The 23,107-nt window shown below is 36.1% G+C and overlaps 1 protein-coding gene across 6 annotated transcripts in view; it reads right to left on the bottom strand.

Annotated features, from left to right (window-relative positions):
• Positions 1-23,107, bottom strand: part of Chl1 (cell adhesion molecule L1 like) — a 203,281-nt gene that overhangs the window by 61,080 nt on the left and 119,094 nt on the right. For 5 of the 6 annotated variants that reach the window (XM_029535338.1, XM_029535337.1, XM_029535340.1 and 2 more), the window contains 5 exons: positions 20,640-20,807; positions 15,214-15,319; positions 14,058-14,245; positions 1,383-1,505; positions 206-376 (listed from right to left, as the gene is read on the bottom strand). In XM_029535338.1, coding sequence (XP_029391198.1) covers positions 206-376; positions 1,383-1,505; positions 14,058-14,245; positions 15,214-15,319; positions 20,640-20,730 — 679 coding nt within the window. In that variant the 5' untranslated portion in view covers positions 20,731-20,807. Of the gene's footprint in view, positions 1-205; positions 377-1,382; positions 1,506-14,057; positions 14,246-15,213; positions 15,320-20,639; positions 20,808-22,503; positions 22,577-23,107 lie in introns of those variants that run through there. The other variant, XM_021190754.2, reaches the window with a different exon arrangement.

Raw genomic sequence — 23,107 nt, 5'->3', positions numbered from 1 at the left:
ATTTGATTTTCTGGCTGCCAGAGACAGAGCTACTGTGGATCTGCAGCTGCAGATGTCTAGATCGTCTGGATGAAGTCTCTGGAGTTAAACGAAACAATGACGGCAAATACCAACCAGCTTTAAAATGGCTTCAGAGAGAAGAATGGAATTATACACAGATTTGCATTCAGCATGATTGAAGGAAGAATAAATTACTTGGACTTACAACTGTTCACAGTCAGTTTCATTGGCATTTTCTGTACAATCGTTCTTAATTTTGGAAATGCAGCGAAGCAACAGTAATCATTCCGACTGTCATTTTCTTCCACATTTGCAAAGTACAGATCTCCTCTTTGGCTCATGTATACTCTCTCATCTTGTTCAATGTGTTCTAACTCTGCCAAGGGGAAAAACACAACTCGTCACTGAAATGGGCTGCTTCTCCTCATGATGCTGCATCAGATTTTTTTTAATTTCTATTTCTTTCATATATTTTGTATTGTGATGTGTCCTGTCTGCTCTTCCTGCAGTATGCAAGCAAACAGAAAAAAAAATTAGCAATGAAATCCTTGGGAGGCTGGATATCTCACACATACCCAGATACAACAAATGTGGTATTCCATGTCTCTTTACAAACTGGTCCCTTGATTTGTTTTGGCTTATCGAAGAACTGTTCAGGACAGATATCAATTACTACACTTATTTTCTTTGGATGATGTTTCTCTGAAACTGGGCTCCTCAAGAGTGATGATCACCCTCCACTGGGAGCAGCTATGTAATTCTAGGATGAATGAAGGGTTTGGAGTTTGGATGCAGCCAAATGCAGCTTCAGCCACTCTCCTCTAGATGTTGCACAAATGGGATTTTCTCATGCAATGCAATGAGAAAACACCCTGAGTGCAGTGAGGGAACAGGTGACAGAGCCGGCTTTTCAAGAAGAGGCTTCACATTAGGAATCACCGAAGCAAGAAGAGCAAACACAAAGGCTGACACTGACTATTTTGTAGGTCAGTGTTTTTAGCAGGGATAATTAAACTGAAACAGTAAGACTAAACCAACAGTACAGCCCAAGTACTTCACCTCTGAGCTAGCCTGTGTTCCAAAGGTAAAGACTGCAAAAGGCAGGTGTTTTTGTAGACTTGTTCTATCATATAATTAATCTGCTCCCTTTCAAACACTGTAAAATCAAGAGACATGATGATCTTCCAGTGCCTTCACATATACACTTCAGTTTATTCTTAGAAGTAAGAGTGGAATTGTGACTGTATCTAATTTTGAAGACTACTTGATTCTACAGGATAGTCAATCATATACAAATGATTGCTTTCATTGCTTTCATCGTGTCATATACATAGTTCCTGGAATAAAAGTGACCTTGATTGATGTAACAGAGCATTACTTACCAATATTCATCCAATAGATGTGCAAAGGTGGGAGGCCTTTTGGAGGGTTGCAGGGTAAGACAATGGAATCCCCTTCTTCTACATCAATGGGTTCAATTTTTTCTTTTGGGAATTTTGGAACACCTGATAAAACGACCGTAGTGAAACATTCACTTTTAATGTAGCTTTAATATCTTCCATGTTACTAATAACTAATGACATTCCTTTTGTTTTTGTTTTTTTTAAATGAGCAACTAGGAAATTACACATCCCATGTTGTTGTTCTCATATTTACCCTACAGAGGAAAATACTATTAAGAATCTGGCATGACAAGGCTGCCTGAAGGACTTTTCTTTTCTATCTGTTCCTCCAGTTCAAATCCCCTGGCTCTACAGCAGAAAACACTTGCATCTTCCCTCCACCCATCTCGCATGGATCCCATAGATCTCCTCCTTCCAATCTTCCTCCCCCAATGCCTTGCTTTGTCCCAGGCCCTAACTCCAGAAGGCATTCCCTGCTAACCCAAGGGCTACTCATCTTAGAGCAGCAAGTAGGCTGAAGGCAGAAACATAGCTCTCCTACTGCTCCTGAGATCCAATCCCCCAGTTTCATCTACCTCTCTATAGAAGGCTACTTGTTTTGGTCTCCCTATTCTTTCTGTCCCCATTCCAAAGAATCACAATACCTTCTCCTACAAACTTCCTTCTCCAAACTCACCCAGAACACCAACCTCCCAAACTAGCAGGCATTCCGTATGCATATACCACGTGAGCAGTCAAGAAAAACGGTCAACACATGCCACCACACTCTCTGAAATCCATAGAGAAAACATAAACCAAGTTTTCTAAATACACACACAACCAAGACAAATACGGAAATCAGCTAGACCTATAATCATCACAAATCCAGATGCCTAGACACCAGCACAAAAAACTATCAATAACAGCCAAAGCAATAGCTCCACTACCTGGCTACCTTGCCACAGCAGGCCTTGAATATTTTGACACAGCTGAAACACAAGTAGAAGACCTTAAAACTAACTACATGAATATAATAAAGAGATCCTTAAAAGAAGAAATTAGTAAGCCCCTTAAAGAAATCTAGGAAAACAGAAAGTATGAGGAAATTAATACATAAATTCCTTAAAGAAAGCCAGGGAAACACAATACTGGAGGAAATGAAAAAATTCCTTAAACAAATGAAAACAATAGCAACATAACAAAAGCAAAACAAAACAAAACAAAAACCTCCATAAGCAATGGTTGAAGAAAATGAATAAAGCAGTTCAAGACATAAAAATGGAAATGGAATCAATAAGGAAAACATAAGTGAATGGAATTCTGAAACTGAAAGACTTAGGAATTTGAACAGGAGCTACAGAGGAAAGTATCCCCAACAGAATACAAGATATGGTAGAGAGAATCTCAGGCAGTGGAGATAAGATAGAAGAAATGGATACATCAGTCATAAGGTAATCCTACATCTCCAAAATTTTTGACACAAAACATCCAAGAAATCTGGGATATGATGGAAAGATAAAAGCTAAAAATATTAGGGATATTAAAAGACGAAGGTTTCCAGCTCAAAGGCCCAGAAATCATTTTCAACAAAATCATAGAAGAAAATTTTGCTAAACTAAAGAAAGATGTTGATGAACCAGCTTGACTTCGTCTTAAGGTAAAAAAACTCAGGCTGTTGCTAAGATAAAATATTGCTCTCTGAAAAATGACAGGGAGGCTCCACTGCCAAGGACAATACCTACATAATTCAACTAACATGTGGAAGTGGAGCTGGTGCCTACAATGCAGCGCCTATGTTCTGGTTTCTTTGGTGTGGAAAGGTACTCTGCAGCCTTCCAAAAGAGAAATATGAAAAGCAATCCAGCAACAAAAACTTTGACCTACAAGTGTCCTGTCTGCAACATAAACTAGGACAACATTGACACAGAACTTGTGAGAATAGTCAGCAAATGTCTGCTTTTACTTACTGTTCCCTTCAGAAGAAGGAATCCATACCCAGTATTGCTTGGATAACCAAGAAGCAGGTACTAGAAAACCTAGAGTTCTAGGTTAACACCAAATACTTCTGGTCTAAAACCCTGAATGAAAATATTGTTGCTGTGTGTTCTATAGAAGGAATGAAAATACTTGTGCATGCTTTTCTGAGATGTAATGAAAACTACAGGATTTGTCCATTTCAGTTCACACACACATGAAATCATCTTCCTTCTCATTAAAAATGATTTCTAAAGATGTTCTGTTATACTCATAGATCAGTGCCCATTTTCAGTCATCATCAGAAAGACTTACTCCACCAGGAGATGGAAACAGATGCAGAGACCCATAGCCAGGCATTATGTAGAGAGAAAGTCTTAAAGTGGATTCTCCATCAAATCTCTTCTTTCAGAGATCAGAAAATCCGGTGGAAGGGGAGGCAGAAAAATTGAATGGGCCAGAGGTGATGAGGAAGTCATCAGAACAAAGCCATCTGAATCAACTAATCAGTGTTCATATTAGATCAGAGAGACTCTGGCAGCAAGTGCCAGGGCTACATTGGTCCGCACCTGGTTCTCCGTGTGTATAATATACCTGTGTGTTTAGGAGATTCTTCACTATGAGATCGAGTAGGCCCCTGACTCTACTGCCTGTTCTATGGACTTTTTTTTCTCCTGTTGTGTTGCTATGTCCAAATTTGATGATTGGTTTTGGTTTATCTTATTATACTTTATTTTGTCGTGTTTGGTTGTTATCTATTAGCAACCAGCTTGTTTTTTTGGTCTAAGAAGATAGAAAAGTTGTGGATCTGGAAGAGTGGGGAACATAGAGGATTTAAGGGGAGTTGAGGAAAGGAAAATTTTAATCAGGATACATTGTATTTTAAAGAATCTGTTTTCACTAAAGAAAGAAAAAGAATCTGGCATGAGTTCTTTCTTTTTTATACTTTGGAACACACTAGATGGTTCATTGGGTAAGTCTGACAACCTGGATTCATTCCCTGGAGCACATCTGGTTAAAGGAGAAGACTGATTCTTGAAGTTGTCCTCTAACACTGCACTTGTGCTCTGACACAGTCACAGCCACAGCCACAGCCACAGCCACAGTCCCCCCAACCCAAACAAATGTAAAAATGCAAATCATTAAAACATCTTTCTGAACAAGCATATTGCTGCCCTGTGCTATGAATGTTTCTCTGAGCTGCAATGCAAACCACAGGATTTGCTCATTTTAGTTCCCATAGACATGAAATCATCTTTCTCCAAACACTGTGATTTCTTTCGTTAGTGTGGTGATGCCTATCTCTGGCTTTACTGCTATGTCAGTGAATATGATTGGCACATACCCTATTCAAGTCACTAGCTATAATAAATAAACAAAGAAGTCAAGGCACACATGAGGCAGTGGGAAACAGACAATGAAGAACAAATTTGATCACTCTAAGTGGCAAAGAGAACTTCCATCTTGGGATGACTCCATTAAGTGCAATTTTCAACGAAATGGAAACAACACTGCAAAGGAGAGTTTCCAATATTTCATTCTACTTTCTTCTCCTCAAACTGGAATGGGTTCCCCAAGGAGCAAGTATGGGCAGAATGCAAGTCAGAACTACAAGGAGAGGCAGCCACGACCAATGTTTCAAATTCATATAAAAATTTACACATATATGGATATTCAAAATGTATTCTGTCTGAAAATTATATAGCTGCCTTCCAATCCTTCTGAGGAATTTTCAAGTGTGCAGTGTGCAATCACACAAGTTCTGAATCAGGACGATAGTTGTAGGATGACATCTACCCAACAGCCCTGACTTTATTGGACTTTTAAATGAGCTTTCCACTGTTTTATGTTTAAGCAGTAATTCATAAGAGATTGTTATATTTTCTCGGAACCCAAGGTTCTTCATTTTTAATCTTAATATTGCATGTCTGGCCAGTCTCTACAAAATTTATATTGAGAACTTCTGTCCGTATTGTGTAGCCCTCTGACCTTCATCCCACCCACCCAGGCTTCAGGGCAAATTTGCTGCCATTTTCTTGTAGCCATGTTCCAGCTGTATCCATTAAGCTTGTTGTTTAAATTCAAGAACTTTCCTAAGCTGAGCATTGCAAGCAGAAGTGGACGGCAGAACCGCAGCAACAGTGCAGGAAAGCTTCAATGTTTTCATCCTTTTGGCCATTGGTGGGTCTCTCTCAGTTATCACATTTATGTGAGATTTTATTTGGTGACACTGGCTGGATGTGTGAATAATAGTCATCCTTGAACCATCCATTTTCTACAGGTACCATGACATTCATACTAAGAGACATGAAGGTTGTTGAATACCTTCACTGATAGTACTGCAAAGATAAAACAATACACCAGCTAATGCTCTAGCATTGATTGGCAGGAAGTACTCCTTACCTATGAAATATTAAAAATGCATTACATGTTCAAACCTCCAAATTCAAATGATTTATTTAGTACCGCTTGCCACACTGAGAACCAGTGTACACTAGTATGGAAGTTAGCAGTGTGCTTAGACTTTGATGAATCTGTTTACACTCAGAACCAAAGGACAACATGGGAAGAGAAGCACATATAGGAAAAATGAGGGGGTATATGATTCTCTATCTAATATGCAAACAATGCAGTGCTTAATGTGGATACCCAGCTTGCTTGAAAGTAGAAAATTAATAAGATATATGAATCATTAGTTGAAAATCTGCTCCCTCAAAGCATGTAGAAAAGTCTAATGATTCAGACAGATAATATTATCTGTGAAGTACTAGCATTCTTACATTAATTATGTCTACATTATGAAATTTCATTTCCCAAACTGTAAACACGTAGTTAGTTCACTGGGCATTTAATCCATCCATAATATAATGGAAAGGAAAATACAATTTATAAGTCTACCAAGCCCTTAAACACACACTGTAAATCTTCAGAGCAATTTGCAACTGATGAAATGAGTATCAGGAAACAGAGAAGCTTATATATCTCCCAATTTAATGTCTCAGAGGAATTTTAGCAAGGAAATTAATTAATCTGGATTGTTTCATTATAATTTGCTGACCTTGAAACTTCTAGGCTTCACTATGGACAAGCAAGAACATTTGTACATTTACAAGAGATGTTCTCTTTTGCTTTATGTTGCTGTGAAAACATCATGAATCACAGCAATTTAGGGAGCAGAGGGTTTATTCAGCAGATAAGTACAGGAAACAAAGAGAAGTGAGGAGAGGAAGTCAAGCAGGAACTGAAGTGATATTATGGGGGGAAGCTACTGGCTGGCTTATCTCTGACTCATTCTCCTCTGGCTTTCTTTTATAGCCTAGACCTATCTAGCTGTGGTGATGCCCACAGTAGACTACACCTCTCTGCATCAATCATCATTCCAAACAACCTCTCACAGACATGGCCTCAGGCCAGTATGACCCAGGCACTTGCTCAGTTGAGATTCTTTCATCCCAGATGACTCTAGGTTGTGCCAAGTTTATGAAGACAACTAATGAGTACAACGTTAAATTAAATTCCAAAACGCAATATTAGTCATGGATACAATTTTAACTCATAAAGAAATGACTATTTGAAAATCACCCTGAAAGAGACTGATTGATTTTAACTCACTGGTGATACCTATGGCATTATTTATAGAGGAAAGATACAATATGGTTAGTCTTAAGCAACAGCTCATGCTTGTGTGAGACAATTCCACTCCTTTGTCTTGGTCTTACATTTCCAAGGAGCCTTCCATCATCACAAAAATTCTGTCATCTTGACTAGACTTGACCCTGAGTAGTCTTTATGCAAAGTGATCAGGACCCACCCACTCATCACTGTCTACTTAAGTGGGGCTTCAAACATGTCCTGAAATCCCATTGTCCTCCAGCCTAGATGCAATCAACCTCCTATGCATGTAATGGTGCTGCAGAACTATATGGAAAACCTTTCCTAGAGATGTGTTGACTACAAATTAACTTATCCACTTGATTCAAGATACAGCTAACCTACAAGTGGAAACTCTGTTGGATCCTAATAACTTTAGGTGCTGCCAGAAAGTATTGAAAACACCTCACTCTGATTCTCTCAATATTCAGAAGAGAAAAAAAAAAAAAACCTCTTTTTACTTAACAGAAAAAACATGTGACAAAAAAAAAATGTTCTGTGTTTGGAGCAGTAGTTCTCAACCAATGTGTCATGAACCCCATAGGGAACACATATCAGTTAACCTACCTAGCAGATATTTACATTATGATTCATAGTAATAGAAAATCACAGTTATGAAGTAGCAACAAAAATAATTTTATGGTTGGGGATCACAACAACATGAAGAACTGTATTAAAACATCAAAGAGTTAGGAAGATTGAGAACCTCTGATCTAAAGAGTCCACTAGGAGAAACTAGGGTATATTGGAATTATTCTATTACATTATGATTTCCCATTTAAAATAGCTGAAACGTATGTAAATGACATCTTAAAATCTCAAAAGAATAGAGCAGAAATTTAGTACCAGCGATGACAGATAAGGAACATGTATAGAGAAGTTTGATTAGCAACCTGAAGGATGATGAGAGAATATTAGAGTATTAGAGAGCCAGAGTGTAGGCATTTATATCATCAGTTTAAACGTCTTTAATGAAGAAGTAAAGGAAAAGAGTTTCCATCTACATACACAGCCTAGTCACAGTCACAAGATGTAGCCACGTTTGTTTGGTTTGTTAGGCTATCCCCAATCGCTAATTCTGAGGCTTGGATGAGTATCCCCCAAAAGCCCAATGTTCAATGCTAAGTCTCTGTGGCCTCTGCTGGGAGATGATAGAACTTCTGACAGGTGAAGCCTAGTGTTTAGTCTTCAGGTTATCAGGAACATGATCTAGAAGGGAAATAAGTGACTGTGGTCCTTGTTTCTTTCACCTTAGATCAGAATACAGGCAGAGTTCACTCTCCCCTATGCTTTCCCCACAATGTGCTTCCATAATACTAGCCCAAAGCAGTAGGGACAATACATCACGGACTGGACAGTAGAAAACTGTGAACCAAATTATCCTTTTTCTCTTCATAAATTGATTATCTCACAGGTTTTGTTGCAGTGTTGGAAAGTTGATGAGTACAACTAGGGAAATGGCTAGCACAGAAAAAGAGCCCAATAATGACTTGTTGACCACTTCACTGACAAAAACCCTGTGCCCCAGACATCTTATTTAGTTTTTGGATTTGTCATGCATTCGTAATGGATGTGATCAATCTATCCATTTTTCTTATCCTTTCCTTACCAAACTCATCTAGGATATTATAAAAATAGAAAACTAAGCATTGGGAATAAGTAAAATCTTCATTATACTAGATAAAAATCTGATAACTCAGAGATAAACACTCTAAACTAGAACCACCAAGTTTCTATCAATATAAAAATAAGACAGTTCTCTAGATCTTAAGAAAAAAATCCACTGATAAATGAGAATTCTTAAAATGATCTTATTCATGACCTCCAAAGGACTGGAATGAAAGCTGGATGATGAAGTATTTTCAGGACAGCCAGGAAACAATGTGTAAGAAATCTGATTCATTTTACTCATTTCTACAGCAGCAGAGAAAGAGAACAATTACCTCCATTAAAGCCCTGATCTTTGATCTACCATCTCTTAACTGTAACACTGCCATAGTCTGACCTAAATTATTCTCATATAATCATTATTTCACTGATAACACTTAGGTAATGAGAGAAAATATTTTTAAAACCTGTTAATTGTTGTATCTTCTATGCAACTGCCCCACTTCTTTCTTCTCTGCAGTATGTCTAGCTACCGCCTTGCCCTTTGTCTCCATAGCAACCACTTGAATTCAGGTTAAGGATCACCCAAACACTTTGTCTTTCACGATGTACATTTAATCTCTCTTTTATCCTATATTTCTAATCTCATTTCAGTTAAAATATGTATAATAGAGACATACATATATGAAAACACATACACAGCAGTCTCCAGGCAAAGAAGAATCAGTATATATTTAGAAAAATTGTAAATGTAAATTTTAATTTCAAATATATTTGTTCTGAGGTTTTTCTGGATCCATTGGAGCAGAATCCAAGATTAGAGAGGACTGTCTATACATGAGATGTTTTCATGATTCTCAGGCACAGTGTTCATGGCAATACTGTCTGATCCAAAATATACAAACATTTCTAGCTGTCATTTCAAATTTTAATGCCTAAATGCAGTTCAGAGATATACATGCCTCTACTCTGCCTATTCCTGTTGCTAGATCATTTCAATCCAGGAGCACTTCAGCAGGATTACCATGCCACATGGTTTTGTTTTGAATACATAAAGAGACCATCAGTGGAAATAACTTAGATGATACAAAGGAAGACAGATACCCAATGGAAATCCTGTATATACTGTACCATCGACCAAGAACATTATTATCTTCCACCTGGTCCCAACCCCATCCCATCCCACCTCCATTAATACTTAGTATTTTCTTGTTTTTCATTAAAAATTTCCTAAGTAAAATTATATTCTTAATCAATGTCTCATGTGAGTTTAAAAACTTTAAACTTAAATCACACCATATGTATTGCTGTAAGATTTGCTTTTATAATTCCTAGTATTCCTGATTCTCTATAGTGCTGAAAAATATTTTATACATGATTATATGATAATTTATTCATATTACACATGGAATCTTCCCCTCAAAAAAGAAGTTAAATTAATGTTAAAGTTTCTGAAAGAATGACTCACTAGAACTTCAATGACTTTGGAGAGGGGAATATTGCAAGTCCAGAGTTACATTACCTTATCCTTCAACTCTGTGTATCCTTTAACACCATGTGGCTATCGGGGAAATTCATATAAGTTATGCAAAAGACCCTTGTCTTTCTTCAAACCAAAGACTGTGAATGTCATCAGACAGCATCTGATGCTTGTTCCAGAGAATTCTTCACTGAACTTTCACCTACCTGTCTGATATAACCACCCGCACACTTTAAAATTTTCTGATTTATGACTCTTTTTTCATTGCGATAAAAAATATCATGAACTTTCAGCATACTAGAATGTAGAATTTGGGCAACCTGTATCTGTGTTGTCAAGCTACTGACAGTCATAACTTGTTCTGAAACAAAGTCTCTTTCCCTGTGATTTGAAACATAGTACGTTCCACTGTAAGTGAATTGTTGGATTTGCCATGTATGTGCACTATACACATATGCAAATAAATAAATGCATATAAAGGAAACACATAGATTCTGGTGCCCCCAATCCCTGTTATGCAAAAAAACAAAAACAAAAAACCAAACAAACAGTGCATATACCTGGAAAAGAAAAGAAAATAGCAATGTGGGATTGTAGGTGAATGCATCTTTAAGGAAGTAAGGACAGTACAACCTGAAATAAAGATAAAGGACTAAAATATGCCTTCAATGTACCTTTATCTTAACATGAAACTATAACATGAGAGAGGGCACTAAAGAGACTCTTGCACCCTTCAGTTTGGCTGTTACACTATTGTGCTTTCTCCATTTGTAGACTTACTGAGTTTAACAGCAATACAGAACTCTGAACTGAAGCTAACCCTGATGAAAAGAGCTGAAGGGAAGAGGAAAGGATAGGAGGGGGGAGGGGAGGAGAGGGGAGGGGAGGGAAGAGGGCAGAGCCTGCTTGTGGACGTTGTACATCGTGGTGCGCACTAGGCTCCGCACCACGATGTACACGTCCACAAGAGGGAGGGAGGGAGGGAGGGAGGTACCCCACTCCATACGGCTATCAAAGTAATGAAGTTGGAAACCCAGATCCAGGTCCAGAATGGTGGATTCTTACCTCCACCTAACCTGTTAGTTTTATTTTCTCTCTTAAAATTGAGGTACTTTAAAGCCTCAGTTTCATTATCTCAGATTGAATAAATGCTACTGATTAAAGTAATAAATACGTGTCATCTAATTTCTGAAACTTATTTCTCATTTTAGAAAATATTAAGATATCTCCCCATAGTAGCTAAGCATGAATGTACCTAGAACACTTAGAATGAGCTAAGCTACATAGTGATGATGTAGAATGTCAGATGGAGGACAGTGTAAATCCGTTAAGATGTGTTTCATAGAAGCCAGGGCTACTGTGGAGGAGAAAGAAAAGGAAAAGGGACAGAGGACAATGAGGAGGGGAGAAAGACGGGGGTGTGTGTGGGAGAGAGAGAGAGAGAGAGAGAGAGAGAGAGAGAGAGAGAGAGAGAGAGAGAGAGAGAGAGAGAGAATAGGGGGCAATGGAGGAGTGGGGGAAAGACTCAGCTTCTTCACTGTCTTCACAGGAGTAAGCAGGTTAGTCTCTGGGTTTATCAAACTTCTATATAGTCAATTGAGCTTGTCTAACCACGTACTGCATCACCCACTGACCTAATCATTCATTGTTTCATTGAGACTTGAAATCAGATAAGCCCAGTCTCTATACATTTCAACTTTTAGGATTGTCAAATTGTGCTTTTCATTTTGTCTATTTATCATTCGTCTGGTCATATGTCATAAATGTACAGGCAAATAAGAATCTTGAGTAAAGTCACTTAGTGTCAATTAACGATAAATAGAGTCTTAAACTCTGTTTAATTTTCTAACGCACAAGAATTGATTACTCAGTCTCTGTTAGTCTAGGTCATTTCAAAAATTCTGTGTATGTGTGTGGAGGTGGGGTGCGTGCGCACATGTGCACGCGCTAGTGAGTGCTAACGATTATTGAACTCTTTCTTCCATATCACTCCTCCATATGTTTTGAGACAGGCTATCTCACTGAACTAGAGTGGCTGTCCAGTGAGCTACAGGGGTCTGTCTTTCCCTCCCATATATAAGACTGACATTATAGGCACAAACCACTATGATGGTAGCTTTCTACATGCTGGGGCTCAAATATAAGATCTAATGCTTTCAGGGCAAGCACTTTACTGACTGAGCCATCTCTTCAGGCCCATTCTTCTTTTCTTCTTCTTCCTTTTTTTTCTTTTCTTTTCTTTTTCTTTTTTTTTTCTTTTTTTTTTTTTTTTTTGAGACAGGGTTTCTCTGTATAATCCTGACTGTCCTGGAACTCACTTTGTGGACCAGGCTGGCCTCGAACTCAGAAATCCACCTGCCTCAGCCTCCCAAGTGCTGGGATTAAAGGCATGCGCCACAACTGCCCTGCTCTTTCCTTTTTTCAATCTCAGTCTCTCTCTCCCTCCCTCCCTTTGTCCCTCCTTCCCTTTCTCCCTCCTTTTCTCTCTCAAAGGTTTACTCTTCTCTCATACGTTATGTCCTGACCATAGTTTCACTCCCCCAACTCCTCCCACCCCAATCCCCTGATTAACTCCTCCTCTGTTTGCCTTCAGGTGGAAAAAAAAAGCATATTCATTTAAATATTTTATCTGTGATAATTCTTCAAGTGTTTGTTGTTGTTTTAACAACTCAGAATTTTTAGGGTTTAGATATCTTATTATATATATATATATATATATATATATATATATATATATATATATATATTATACTCTTTATAACTATTCCTTTAATTCTTCTTATCCTCAATTGGGGATGTATTTATATTTACCTTTTTTGCATTTTTTCTGTCTTATTTCATTTATTTTCCATATCTTTCCTTTCATGCTTTGTCTTTCTTTTCTGCATACCATACATTCTGACATCATTTATATGTATTTTCAGTGTTGTTATAAATTTAAATGCACATACTTTGATTATAGGAATATAAATTTGCTAACTATTTACTGCTCCAGAATTTTATAAAAAGTAAACTATTTACAGTTATCTCTCTCAACTTTCAAATAACTAATTGATCTTTATTTGTTCTTTTAACATTTCTGGAAATTCTGTTCCTCCCTACAGTCCTAGCAAGGCACCAAATTCTATCAGGTCTGGGATATTCCTGGAATTCTTTACCTTTATAAGATTCTACCATTAGAAATTGTCCGATGGAGGCTGACTCATATTTTTTCATATAAGATTTTACCATATAAAACTTTGGGTTAGAGATGTGTGGAATTAGAAATCATAGGTCATGTCAAACAAATGAGTGGATGTTTTAGGCTCAGAGGTAAACTTTATCAGTGCTTCCATAGACTTAACTGGAAAGGGTTTGTAATTTTTCATGACTTCTACTTATTGTCTACATTGCCAGTGGCTGGATTTTCTCTCCTATGGAGAAATGACTGTCTAACTGGAATTATCTAGCTAGCCTATCTTCATGTGCCAGTAAAAAAAAAAAGCACTTAAAAGCCTATAAACAACTATGTATGCTTGCTTCTTATATTCTTCGATTGAAGTATCATTTTCTTTTTATCATCCTGGATCCACAAGAGAGCTACATGAAAATATAGATACTGAAGAGCTAGCAGATAGAAACTAAACTGCATTATCAAAGAGTGTCTTTGTGTTGATATAGAGACTGAGATTATATGTTACTGAAACTGAAATAGGTTTAACTAATCATAGATTTAACCATCATCTTATATGGAAACTAATTACTTTTCCTTGAGTTAGGTAGAAGGCTAGTGAAGCTAGCAGAGTGATTATGCTGCTTTCTCACAAAATCTAGACTGTAAATATCAAGACTCTGATGAGAATTTTTCTAATAATTAAATATACACTGATTAAATTCATACTAATTTATTTCTTTAGATGCTATTATGTCCATTAACACTTCACTAGACCAACCGTGACTTCAATCTCTACCTGAACACTTACCTGGAACTATGAACTCTATTTCTTCTGATACTGCAGTTCCTAGTCTATTAGATGCATAACAGCGGTATTTTCCTTGAAAGTGAGAGATGTGGCCCTCATTTGGGATCTTGAATGTGCCTGAATTGTTAGACGCAATTATCCGAGGGTCAGAAAGATCAAAAGGCTTATCATCCTTAGTCCATGAAAATCTAGATGATAAAGTAAAATTCACCCTAAGTATTAGTGACATTTGTTATTTTTAAAAGGTTTTAATAAACAAATGCACAAATGATAAAACCAAGAAAATTTATGAGTTTTAAATATACACAAAAGATCTTTACAGTGTATAAAATATATTAAGCAATCTTTCAAGCAAGGTATCAAGCAATACATGAAAAGCAAGAGAAGGAATAGAAGGCAGGTATATTCTTTTTTAAATTGATGTTATCTTGAAAATGTTTTTGATTAGAGATATAATTCTGGATCACTAGTATACATTAGCACATGAAGTAAAGATAAATATAGAAAGTGCTAATCTTTGTGAATGTCTGTCTGTAGAAAACACACAAACACACCAAACACACACACATGCACACACACTCAAGCCAACTCTGTTAATCCCCTTTTACCTGTATTTTTATCTTTTTTTCCAACTCTGTGACATATTTGCAATGATGTTAAATATATATTTCCCAGTTAAAAATTGTCAGTTTTACAATAGCATTAAAATAATTTTATGATGACAGGTCATTTTTGTTATGTTATTTTCCCCATTTCAATGCTTTTCCTCTAGTAAATTATGGTAAGAAACTATAATTTTACCCTTTGATAAATTTACTTTCCATTATTTCTGCAGAGTATCTTTATAAATAATGAGAGTACATTAGTAGATAAGAACTGGTTATAGCTTTCGAAAAATATTTTAGAGTTGTATTTGACAAAAGAAGTACACAGTTAAGTTCTACTCAAATATGAATTCTTTCATCGATAATAATGTAACTATACTTTTGTGACATGTCTGAAATAAAAACATTTTAATTTTGTAGAGTTACGTACACTTTACCTAGAAAATCTGTGCTTCGGTCACATGCAAATTAATATTTTACCTAATGAAAATCACATTAAAATAGCATACTATAAATTTCCATCCAATATATATTCACTAATATGCACTTACATTGGTTCAGGGTTTCCTTTTGCTTCACATTCAATTTGAAAATACTCATCGAAGGGAAAGGCCACTTGCACATATGACTGCTTTACAATTGTTGGAACCTGTTGAACTGAACATCAAAGCAGTATACTTGAATAATGAGGTTTTCAACATGAGAAAAGATTAAGCAATTAAGAACAACATGCGTTTTCTACGTCGATAAGTGTGATGGTTTATCTTCAGGGTCAACTTGACTCCTTTTAGTGTCACCCAGGAGACATGACTGAGAGCACCTATCTGGGTGTTTCCAGAAAGGTTTAGCTAAGAAAAGGAGAGCCACCAGGAATGTGAAATGTGAACAGCACCACCCAAGGTGCTGGAGACCTGGATTGAGGAAAAGGGAGCAACCAGTTGAACACCATTCACCCCTTTCTGCTTCCTGACTATGGACCAACTCTGACTATTGACCAGTCATATCAGCCTCTCACCTCCTTCCCTGCCACAATGGAGTCTACCCAGTAAAATCACAAACCAGAAAGAACCTTCCCTCACATTGGTGCTTTTTGAGAAGTTCTCTACCATAGTAATGAGAAGAGGAATTAATACAGTAATTAAAAGACTAATCTAAGAAATTGACTTTTTCTTTGTAGCATATATTTATATCTAGAGAAAACACTGCTTGCTATCACTTTAAATTGCTTCACAGATAAATTTCAGTTAACTCCAGAAATACGTGATAAGTTTTTAAAACACAGAAAAAAAAAACCATCTTATTGAGACTTTAAAGTATCTATTTTCAAAAATGACTGGTATTGCATTTATGCTGCCATATGTACTCATTTTTAAACATTTCTGTCACTTGTAAATTTATCTTTGTCATTTTTCTTATTTCTATTTAAATACCATAATGAACTAATTTAGCATCTCTCACCCAAATGATATCCTATGTCTTTTTTGATAGTTCTATTATAGGGCATTTTTTCCACCTCTCCTTCCACATAATATATTTCACTAAATAGCCTCCACATTACAGACTTTTCCATTATTGGATTATCAGTATATGATAAATTTGCAGATATGGATATAATGGAACTGACTTTGGGGATAAATGCTAAAATCATTTCACAACCAATGCATCATTATAGTGGTTCTCATAGCCTGAAACCATTGATTGATTAATGATTCCTTTAAAACTGCTAAAAATCCATATTTATTGCAAAAGATTTTTATTTGATTTCTGTCTATTTCATTTTGAGAAAAACGTTTCTACAATCTTCCTAAGTATTTGATATTTCCTATTCATGAACTCATGTTTTATCTGTTCTCTATTTGAACCATTATTAACCCTCCTAAAATCAACTTAAAATAAGAATACAAAAATATATGGATGCTGATAACAGTCACAGATAATGATGTACATAATGCTATACTGCCGATGAGCACTAAATCATGTTAAAGTTGAGTCATTTTTTTAGTACAATTCTGACAAAAGTGTACTTATATTATTGGTTTGTAAGGTTATTATTACAAATCAGTCAGTCGTAGGAACTGACTTAGGCATAGTGTTTTTGTGAAAAGCAGTTTGTAGCCAAGGAAGTAATTACTGAGTACAATTCAACTATAAAGGTTGCAATCCTGTGACACTGGCCAACTCTGGACTTCTTTGCCTTCTTAAAAACTGCAAGATATCCAACATGCTCCTGTTCAACTGGACTATAAGTAATGATGTTTAAAACTGAATGTATTTACTTTAAAATTCTTTAAATTCAATCTGATAATATGTTAAAATGAATAACACTTTATTAAAAATTCTAAACACCAGGGCAAGAGTTTCATTATTATAACCCTAACTCTAACCCTAGCCCTAAACCTAACCCTAATCCAGCTTCCCATAAATATGTAAATAAAAAGAATGGGTAATTATGCATTCCAGTCAGGTGTTTAATATTATTATTTTTTCATAACCAATATTATGACAAGAAATCTAAATCTTGACTTATATGTTTCTTCTACTCTGTAGCATTTTACCTAACTTTTGACCTATGTATGATTTTTGGACCACTCCACAGTAGTCTTTAGAAAAAGTATGGGTTTGGTGAGCTATGTAGATCTGACAAATGTTTGCACATTTTGTAACAGACAATCAAAACTTCCCTATAATTAACGTCAGCATTGAACTAATTGGGAAAGTCACTGATGTTTGCAAGGTTTTATTGTTCAGGCTTATAGTAAAGGACACAAGTCTTGTATAAGAATATTTTTTTGCTTAAACACTCAAATTTGGTCATTGACAGTTATCATTTATATTGTCAGTTTATCTTGAAGTTTCAGAATTATTTGGTTCATTCTAAGGAAAAATACTTGCATATAACATCTGACCAAACATAATTTGTATATGAATAATGTTTTCAGGTAAAAATAATGTGTGTGCAGAAGCAATAATATAATCAAGAAATGAAAATCCCTTCACTTTAATGCAACAGAATTATTTTATGCCCATTTTACAGTGCATCAAGTGTTGTTCAGAGGTTGAGAACTGAGTTAATTTAGCTCTATGTATTCAACTACTTTAAGCTTAAACAAAATAATTTTGGTTTGGGGGTATATGGATATAAGTTCTTGTCCATGAAATACACCTGTGTTAGACAGTTTAGTGTTCATGCCATTATTCATGTTAAGGAAACAGAAATTGTCCTAGTGTATATCTCAAAGAATCAGTACAGATAACAATGGCAGCATGGAGGGAAGGAACAGACACTAGGGTATTATTTTCAAAACAGTTGGCTCTCACACATCATTTAAATGTATCTCTGAGATCCTGAAGCATCCACAAGCCACCATTTAAGCATCAACACCCAGCTTAGGCTTAATAGCCCAAAGTTCTTCTCAATCTAAAAATTGCATTAATTTCTTTTTGCCTAATAAATGTAATAAGTCATTGTCACTACATTGCACATAATGACTCAAATTCAGGTGTTATCCAGTGGGTATCGATTATCATTTTAGTAATTGCTAAAAATCATCCACATACTCATTGGCAATTGTCTTGTTTCTGATTAATACCATTTCTAAAGAGAGTGGGTATTGAGCTTCTTCCAAGTTCATCCTGTTCTAATTCTATTGCATTTACAAATGGTGAGGGGGGTGCACAAGAACAGCAATCCCACAGATACCAGCTAATAACTTGAGAACAACTTGTTTATTACAACATTATTCTTTCTTAAATTTGCTAAGGTTGTAAAGCTTCTGCAATAACTAATTATTCAGGGAAAGGAGCTAATAACCTTTGGGTGTTTGTATGAATATATATTCCACATTACAAATCCTTTCCTCTATAATTAGGCCAATTACAGAGACACCAGACTCGTTGACATTCAAATTGGATACCTGCCTTGGTCACATTTACTAGGGAGTGCTCCAGAGTGCCAAAATAAATGGGCAATATTCAGCTGCTCTGAAAACATGCTATTAATATTTTATAACAATTGTCTGAGGACATTACAGCATGACCATTTGTAAGTAACTGAGACTATCAGAATAATAATAAGTGACATGAACTAATACAACATTTTACATCCTTTATTACTGAAAAATAAGGGCTAAACCACAGAGTATGTATGTGTTTTTTGGAGAATAAGGTCAGAGGCTTCAGTCTGGAATACCAGATGTATATTTGCTACCTTTAACTTGGACCTGCACTCTTATACAAGAGAATCTAATGGGGATAGAGAGTTGTGTCAGCAGTTAAAAACACTTTCTCACATCCAGGGGTCTGTGCACCACACATTCAGTGCTATCTTTAGGTTTTGTTTGGCACCAGGCATGTACATAGTGCACAGACACACATGCAGGCAAAACAAAACAAACAACATCCCCCCAATACACATAACACAATTTCTTTTAGAGAGAAAATATAGTCATGTGAGGGTATATTATATTCTCAGATGTTCAATGCTGGGTTTTGACATCCTATTTAAGTGGTAAAATTTCAGTTACATGTGAAAAGAATTATACATGTGAACATAACCATATGTGTAAGCAGGACAGGGAAATGAACTCTCTTAGCAGATGAAAATACAGAGACATAGGCTCAAGTATCTGGTATGAATAGAACAGTGTAGATTCTCACCTGACTACCAGCACACTGTGTGGTGTAAAATAGCTTCTTTAAAGTAATTAAGGGTGACATTCAGAGGTGATTTTAAACAACATCACAAGTGATTTTCTTGCTTTCTAGTCACCTTAAGTATAAATACTTTAGAAGGAAATTTTTACTTTAATATTAGTACTTTATAAATATTGATTAAATTGTCTGAGATAAGGACTGTAACTTATATGATCTATAATGATGCCCATCTCAAAGTCCTTTTATGGGTAGAAAAATCCTCCAATTATCTACATTCCTTCCTTTATAGACCATTACAAAAAGCATGTTTACACTTGCATTATTTCAGACCTATTATTATTATAATTTGTGGAAATATATGACTATCCTTTTGCATGTAGTTTTACCAAGTCATTTTAAATATATATTCATAAGACCACTGACTAATGACTTAAAATAATTCATATTCTAGAATACACTAGATTAGGAGGCAGTATTGGGAATAAGACTTTGAACTCTAATATGACTTTTTGTTATTTTCATAAGTCAGTTTTCCCATTTTTGAGTTAAATTTTATTTAGGAAAAAATATGAGGCTTCTGGAACTAGAAGTTAGTTCTGGAGCTAGAATAACTGGCTTAACAGTTATTAATATGTACTACTGCTCTTGCAAAGGGACTAAATCAGTTCCCATCTCCAGTGTCAGACCTGTTATCCCAGTTTCAGGAGGATCTGGCTCCCTCTTCTGGTTTCAGAGGGCACATTCACTCATATGCATACATGCCCACTTGAACACACATATAAATAACTGAAAATAAATAAAATCTTTTTGAAAAATGTGATATATTCCTTTTTGTTATATTTTTAATGTTAGTAATTTCTAGATCATGTTTCTCCTTAAAATAAACTAACCTAAATATACAAAAGTAAAAGCTTCTTGTAATATTCCATATCATCTTATACATATGACAAATATCTGCTATCTCCATTACACTTATTTTGTTTGTTTGTTTTTCGAGACAAGGTTTCTCTGTATAGCCCTGGCTGTCCTGGAACTCACTTTGTAGACCAGGCTGGCCTCGAACTCAGAAATCTGCCTGCCTCTGCCTCCCGAGTGCTGGGATTAAAGGTCCATTACACTTCTTGTAACCAACTAAGATTGTTTGAAAAGCAAAATAGCTAAGATGGAAAGTTATGAGTGCAGCTAAATACCTTAGCCTGGAAAACATAACCATGAACCTTCATGATAGTTCAGATATTTCATACAAAAATTATATCCTCAATCCACATGAGTTCTACTTAAAACGCAGACACAAACTTCCATAACAGGGAATCTGTGCTTTTACCTGATAGTGGTATTTCAGCTGTTGACAATTTGAACAGGAGAAAAATTAGACTCAGGATCAGTCCTCTTCCACATAATGGTGACTCCATCATAACTCGAAAAGGAGGCAACGTGCAAAGACTGGGAAGGGTCTCTAGTACTTTCTGTTCACTGAGGAAGTGGGAGAAAACTGAAAACAAAACAAAACAAAAACAGAAACAAAAACAGGATATTCGTTAATTTACTTAAAATGTGAATGCAGCAGAAATTAAAAACACTAGTTATTAACAAGTTAATGAACCTACTCTCTAATAACACAACCATTTAAGAGCCAAATTATAGTTAATATATGATATATTGTAAACCATGAGCCAGTCCAAAGAATTCTATTTGTAAGTCGGACCAAGATTTACATGGAAAGCTGTTTCTTAAACTGTAATGTGTCTATGGCAATGGGAATAATTTCATTAATTTTATTCAGAAAGTAGTGCTGTCTTGATCAATTCTTTAGGTTAATACTAAGTATTATAAAGACAAATCTTGGACTCTTCTTGTAAAGTATGTTTAATTTTCAAAATATCACAACATGAAATGGTATTTCTAGGAAAAACAGGAGGAAAAAGTAAGGACATGATGGCGGAGTTTAAGGAGACAGAATTGATCAGTAAAGAGGCTCTGCCAGAGCCTGACAAATACACATGGAGGGATCCATGGCTCCAACTGCATATGTAGCAAAGGATGGCCTTGTCGGGCATTACTGGGAGGAAAGGTCCTTGGCCCTGTGAAGGCTCGATGCCCCAGTACAGGGGGATGCCAGGGTGGGGAGGTGGGAGTGGGTGGGTGGGTGGGGGACCATCCTCATAGAAGGAGGGGGAGGGGTTATGGGCTAGGGGATTTCTGGAAGGGGGAGAAAACTGCGAAAGGGGATAACATTTGAAATGTAAATAAAGAAAATATCCAATAAAATAAAATAAAATAAAATAAAATGTAAGATTAAAAAGAGAGAGAGCTAATCATGAAATCTGCAAACATGAGGACCCCAGTTTGAATCTGAGAAACAAAGGAAAATGTCAGGTGTGGCTAAGACTGGTAACAAAAATCAATGCTGGAGAGGCAGGGAGAGCTCCCTGACTAGCTAGGCCAGCTGATTTATAGATTGGATGAGAGGCTCTATCTTAAAAAGTAACATTGGCAAAATTGGGTATAACAAAATGAGTGAAAAGTTGGAAATTCACTGTATTCATGAATGAAATTATCAAAGCATAAAAAATAAAATTATAAAGGTAGATAGTGATCAAGGAAGACATCTAGTGTTGACCATTACATATGCACACACGTAAACACAATCATTCATGGACAGGCACAGGCATCCACTTCCACCTAGACACACACATATACATACATACATGTACACATACATCTACACACATCTTTACACACATAAGCACGCAAACACACATAAACACACACACAAACACACACACACACACACAGACACACACACACACAGACACACATCCCCCAAATGGAAAAAGGCAATATATTTTAAGTAAAATTTACAAGTATGTTGTTGTTTCAAGCAGAAGCAAATTCATCAACTGACTTCCATTTAAAAATAAAATAGGGCTTAAAACTTTGACTTTTTTTTCCTTCCTATTGTTAGTTCATTTTTCTTCATGAAATATTATGGCAGCATCTACACATTATCCACAGTAGACATGAGAAGATAACACAAATTTGCTCAGAGATGTGATTGTCTTCAAAAATGCACTTTTCTTATTCCTAAAAAAGTCAATTACTTTATTTGTTCATTAAATATTAATACAGAAACAAACAGATCACTACATTTAAATGTACTCCCAAGTATGTAGGCCTTCTAGTGTCACCTCAAATTCCAACTCAAGAGATTATAGAAGCTGAGCAGACAGTTCAGTGATTCGTCTTTGAATTCAATTGCCAACACTGTAAAACAAAAAGATAGTAAGAGGTAACAGCCTGTTGATCTCAGTTTCTTTTGCTGTGGCTATGATGATTAAAAAAAATTCTGACAACTTAAAAGGTCAATACAGTCTATATCATGACTGAGAAATCAAGGCAGCAAGAGCTTCAAGAGCCAGGTCACATTGCCTTCAATCTAGAAACAGACATGGGTGTAAGCCTGTGACTGTTCTTTTCCCTTTGATACATACAGAGTCCAAGATCCTAGCCAGGGATTGGTGCCATCCACACAGGTGGGCTTTCCCACCTTAACTACTACAGTAGAGATAATGTCCCAAAAGAGTAGCCATAGGCTTAGCTCCTAGGAGATTCTAGATTCTGTCAAGTTGACAATAAACACTAGATATCACTTGAATCTTCCCTATGCATGACGAATCACATTTAAAGTACTAAATAAATAAATAAATACACCCAAATCCAAACAAACAAAAAATTCCAAACAAAAGCAAGGAATACACACACACACACACACACACACACACACACACACAC

This window comes from Mus pahari, chromosome 2 (assembly GCF_900095145.1).
Source record: "Mus pahari chromosome 2, PAHARI_EIJ_v1.1, whole genome shotgun sequence".
NCBI lineage: Eukaryota > Metazoa > Chordata > Mammalia > Rodentia > Muridae > Mus > Mus pahari.
The sequence above is the reverse complement of the archived record's forward strand: the minus strand, read 5'-3'. Positions and strand labels throughout refer to the sequence as shown.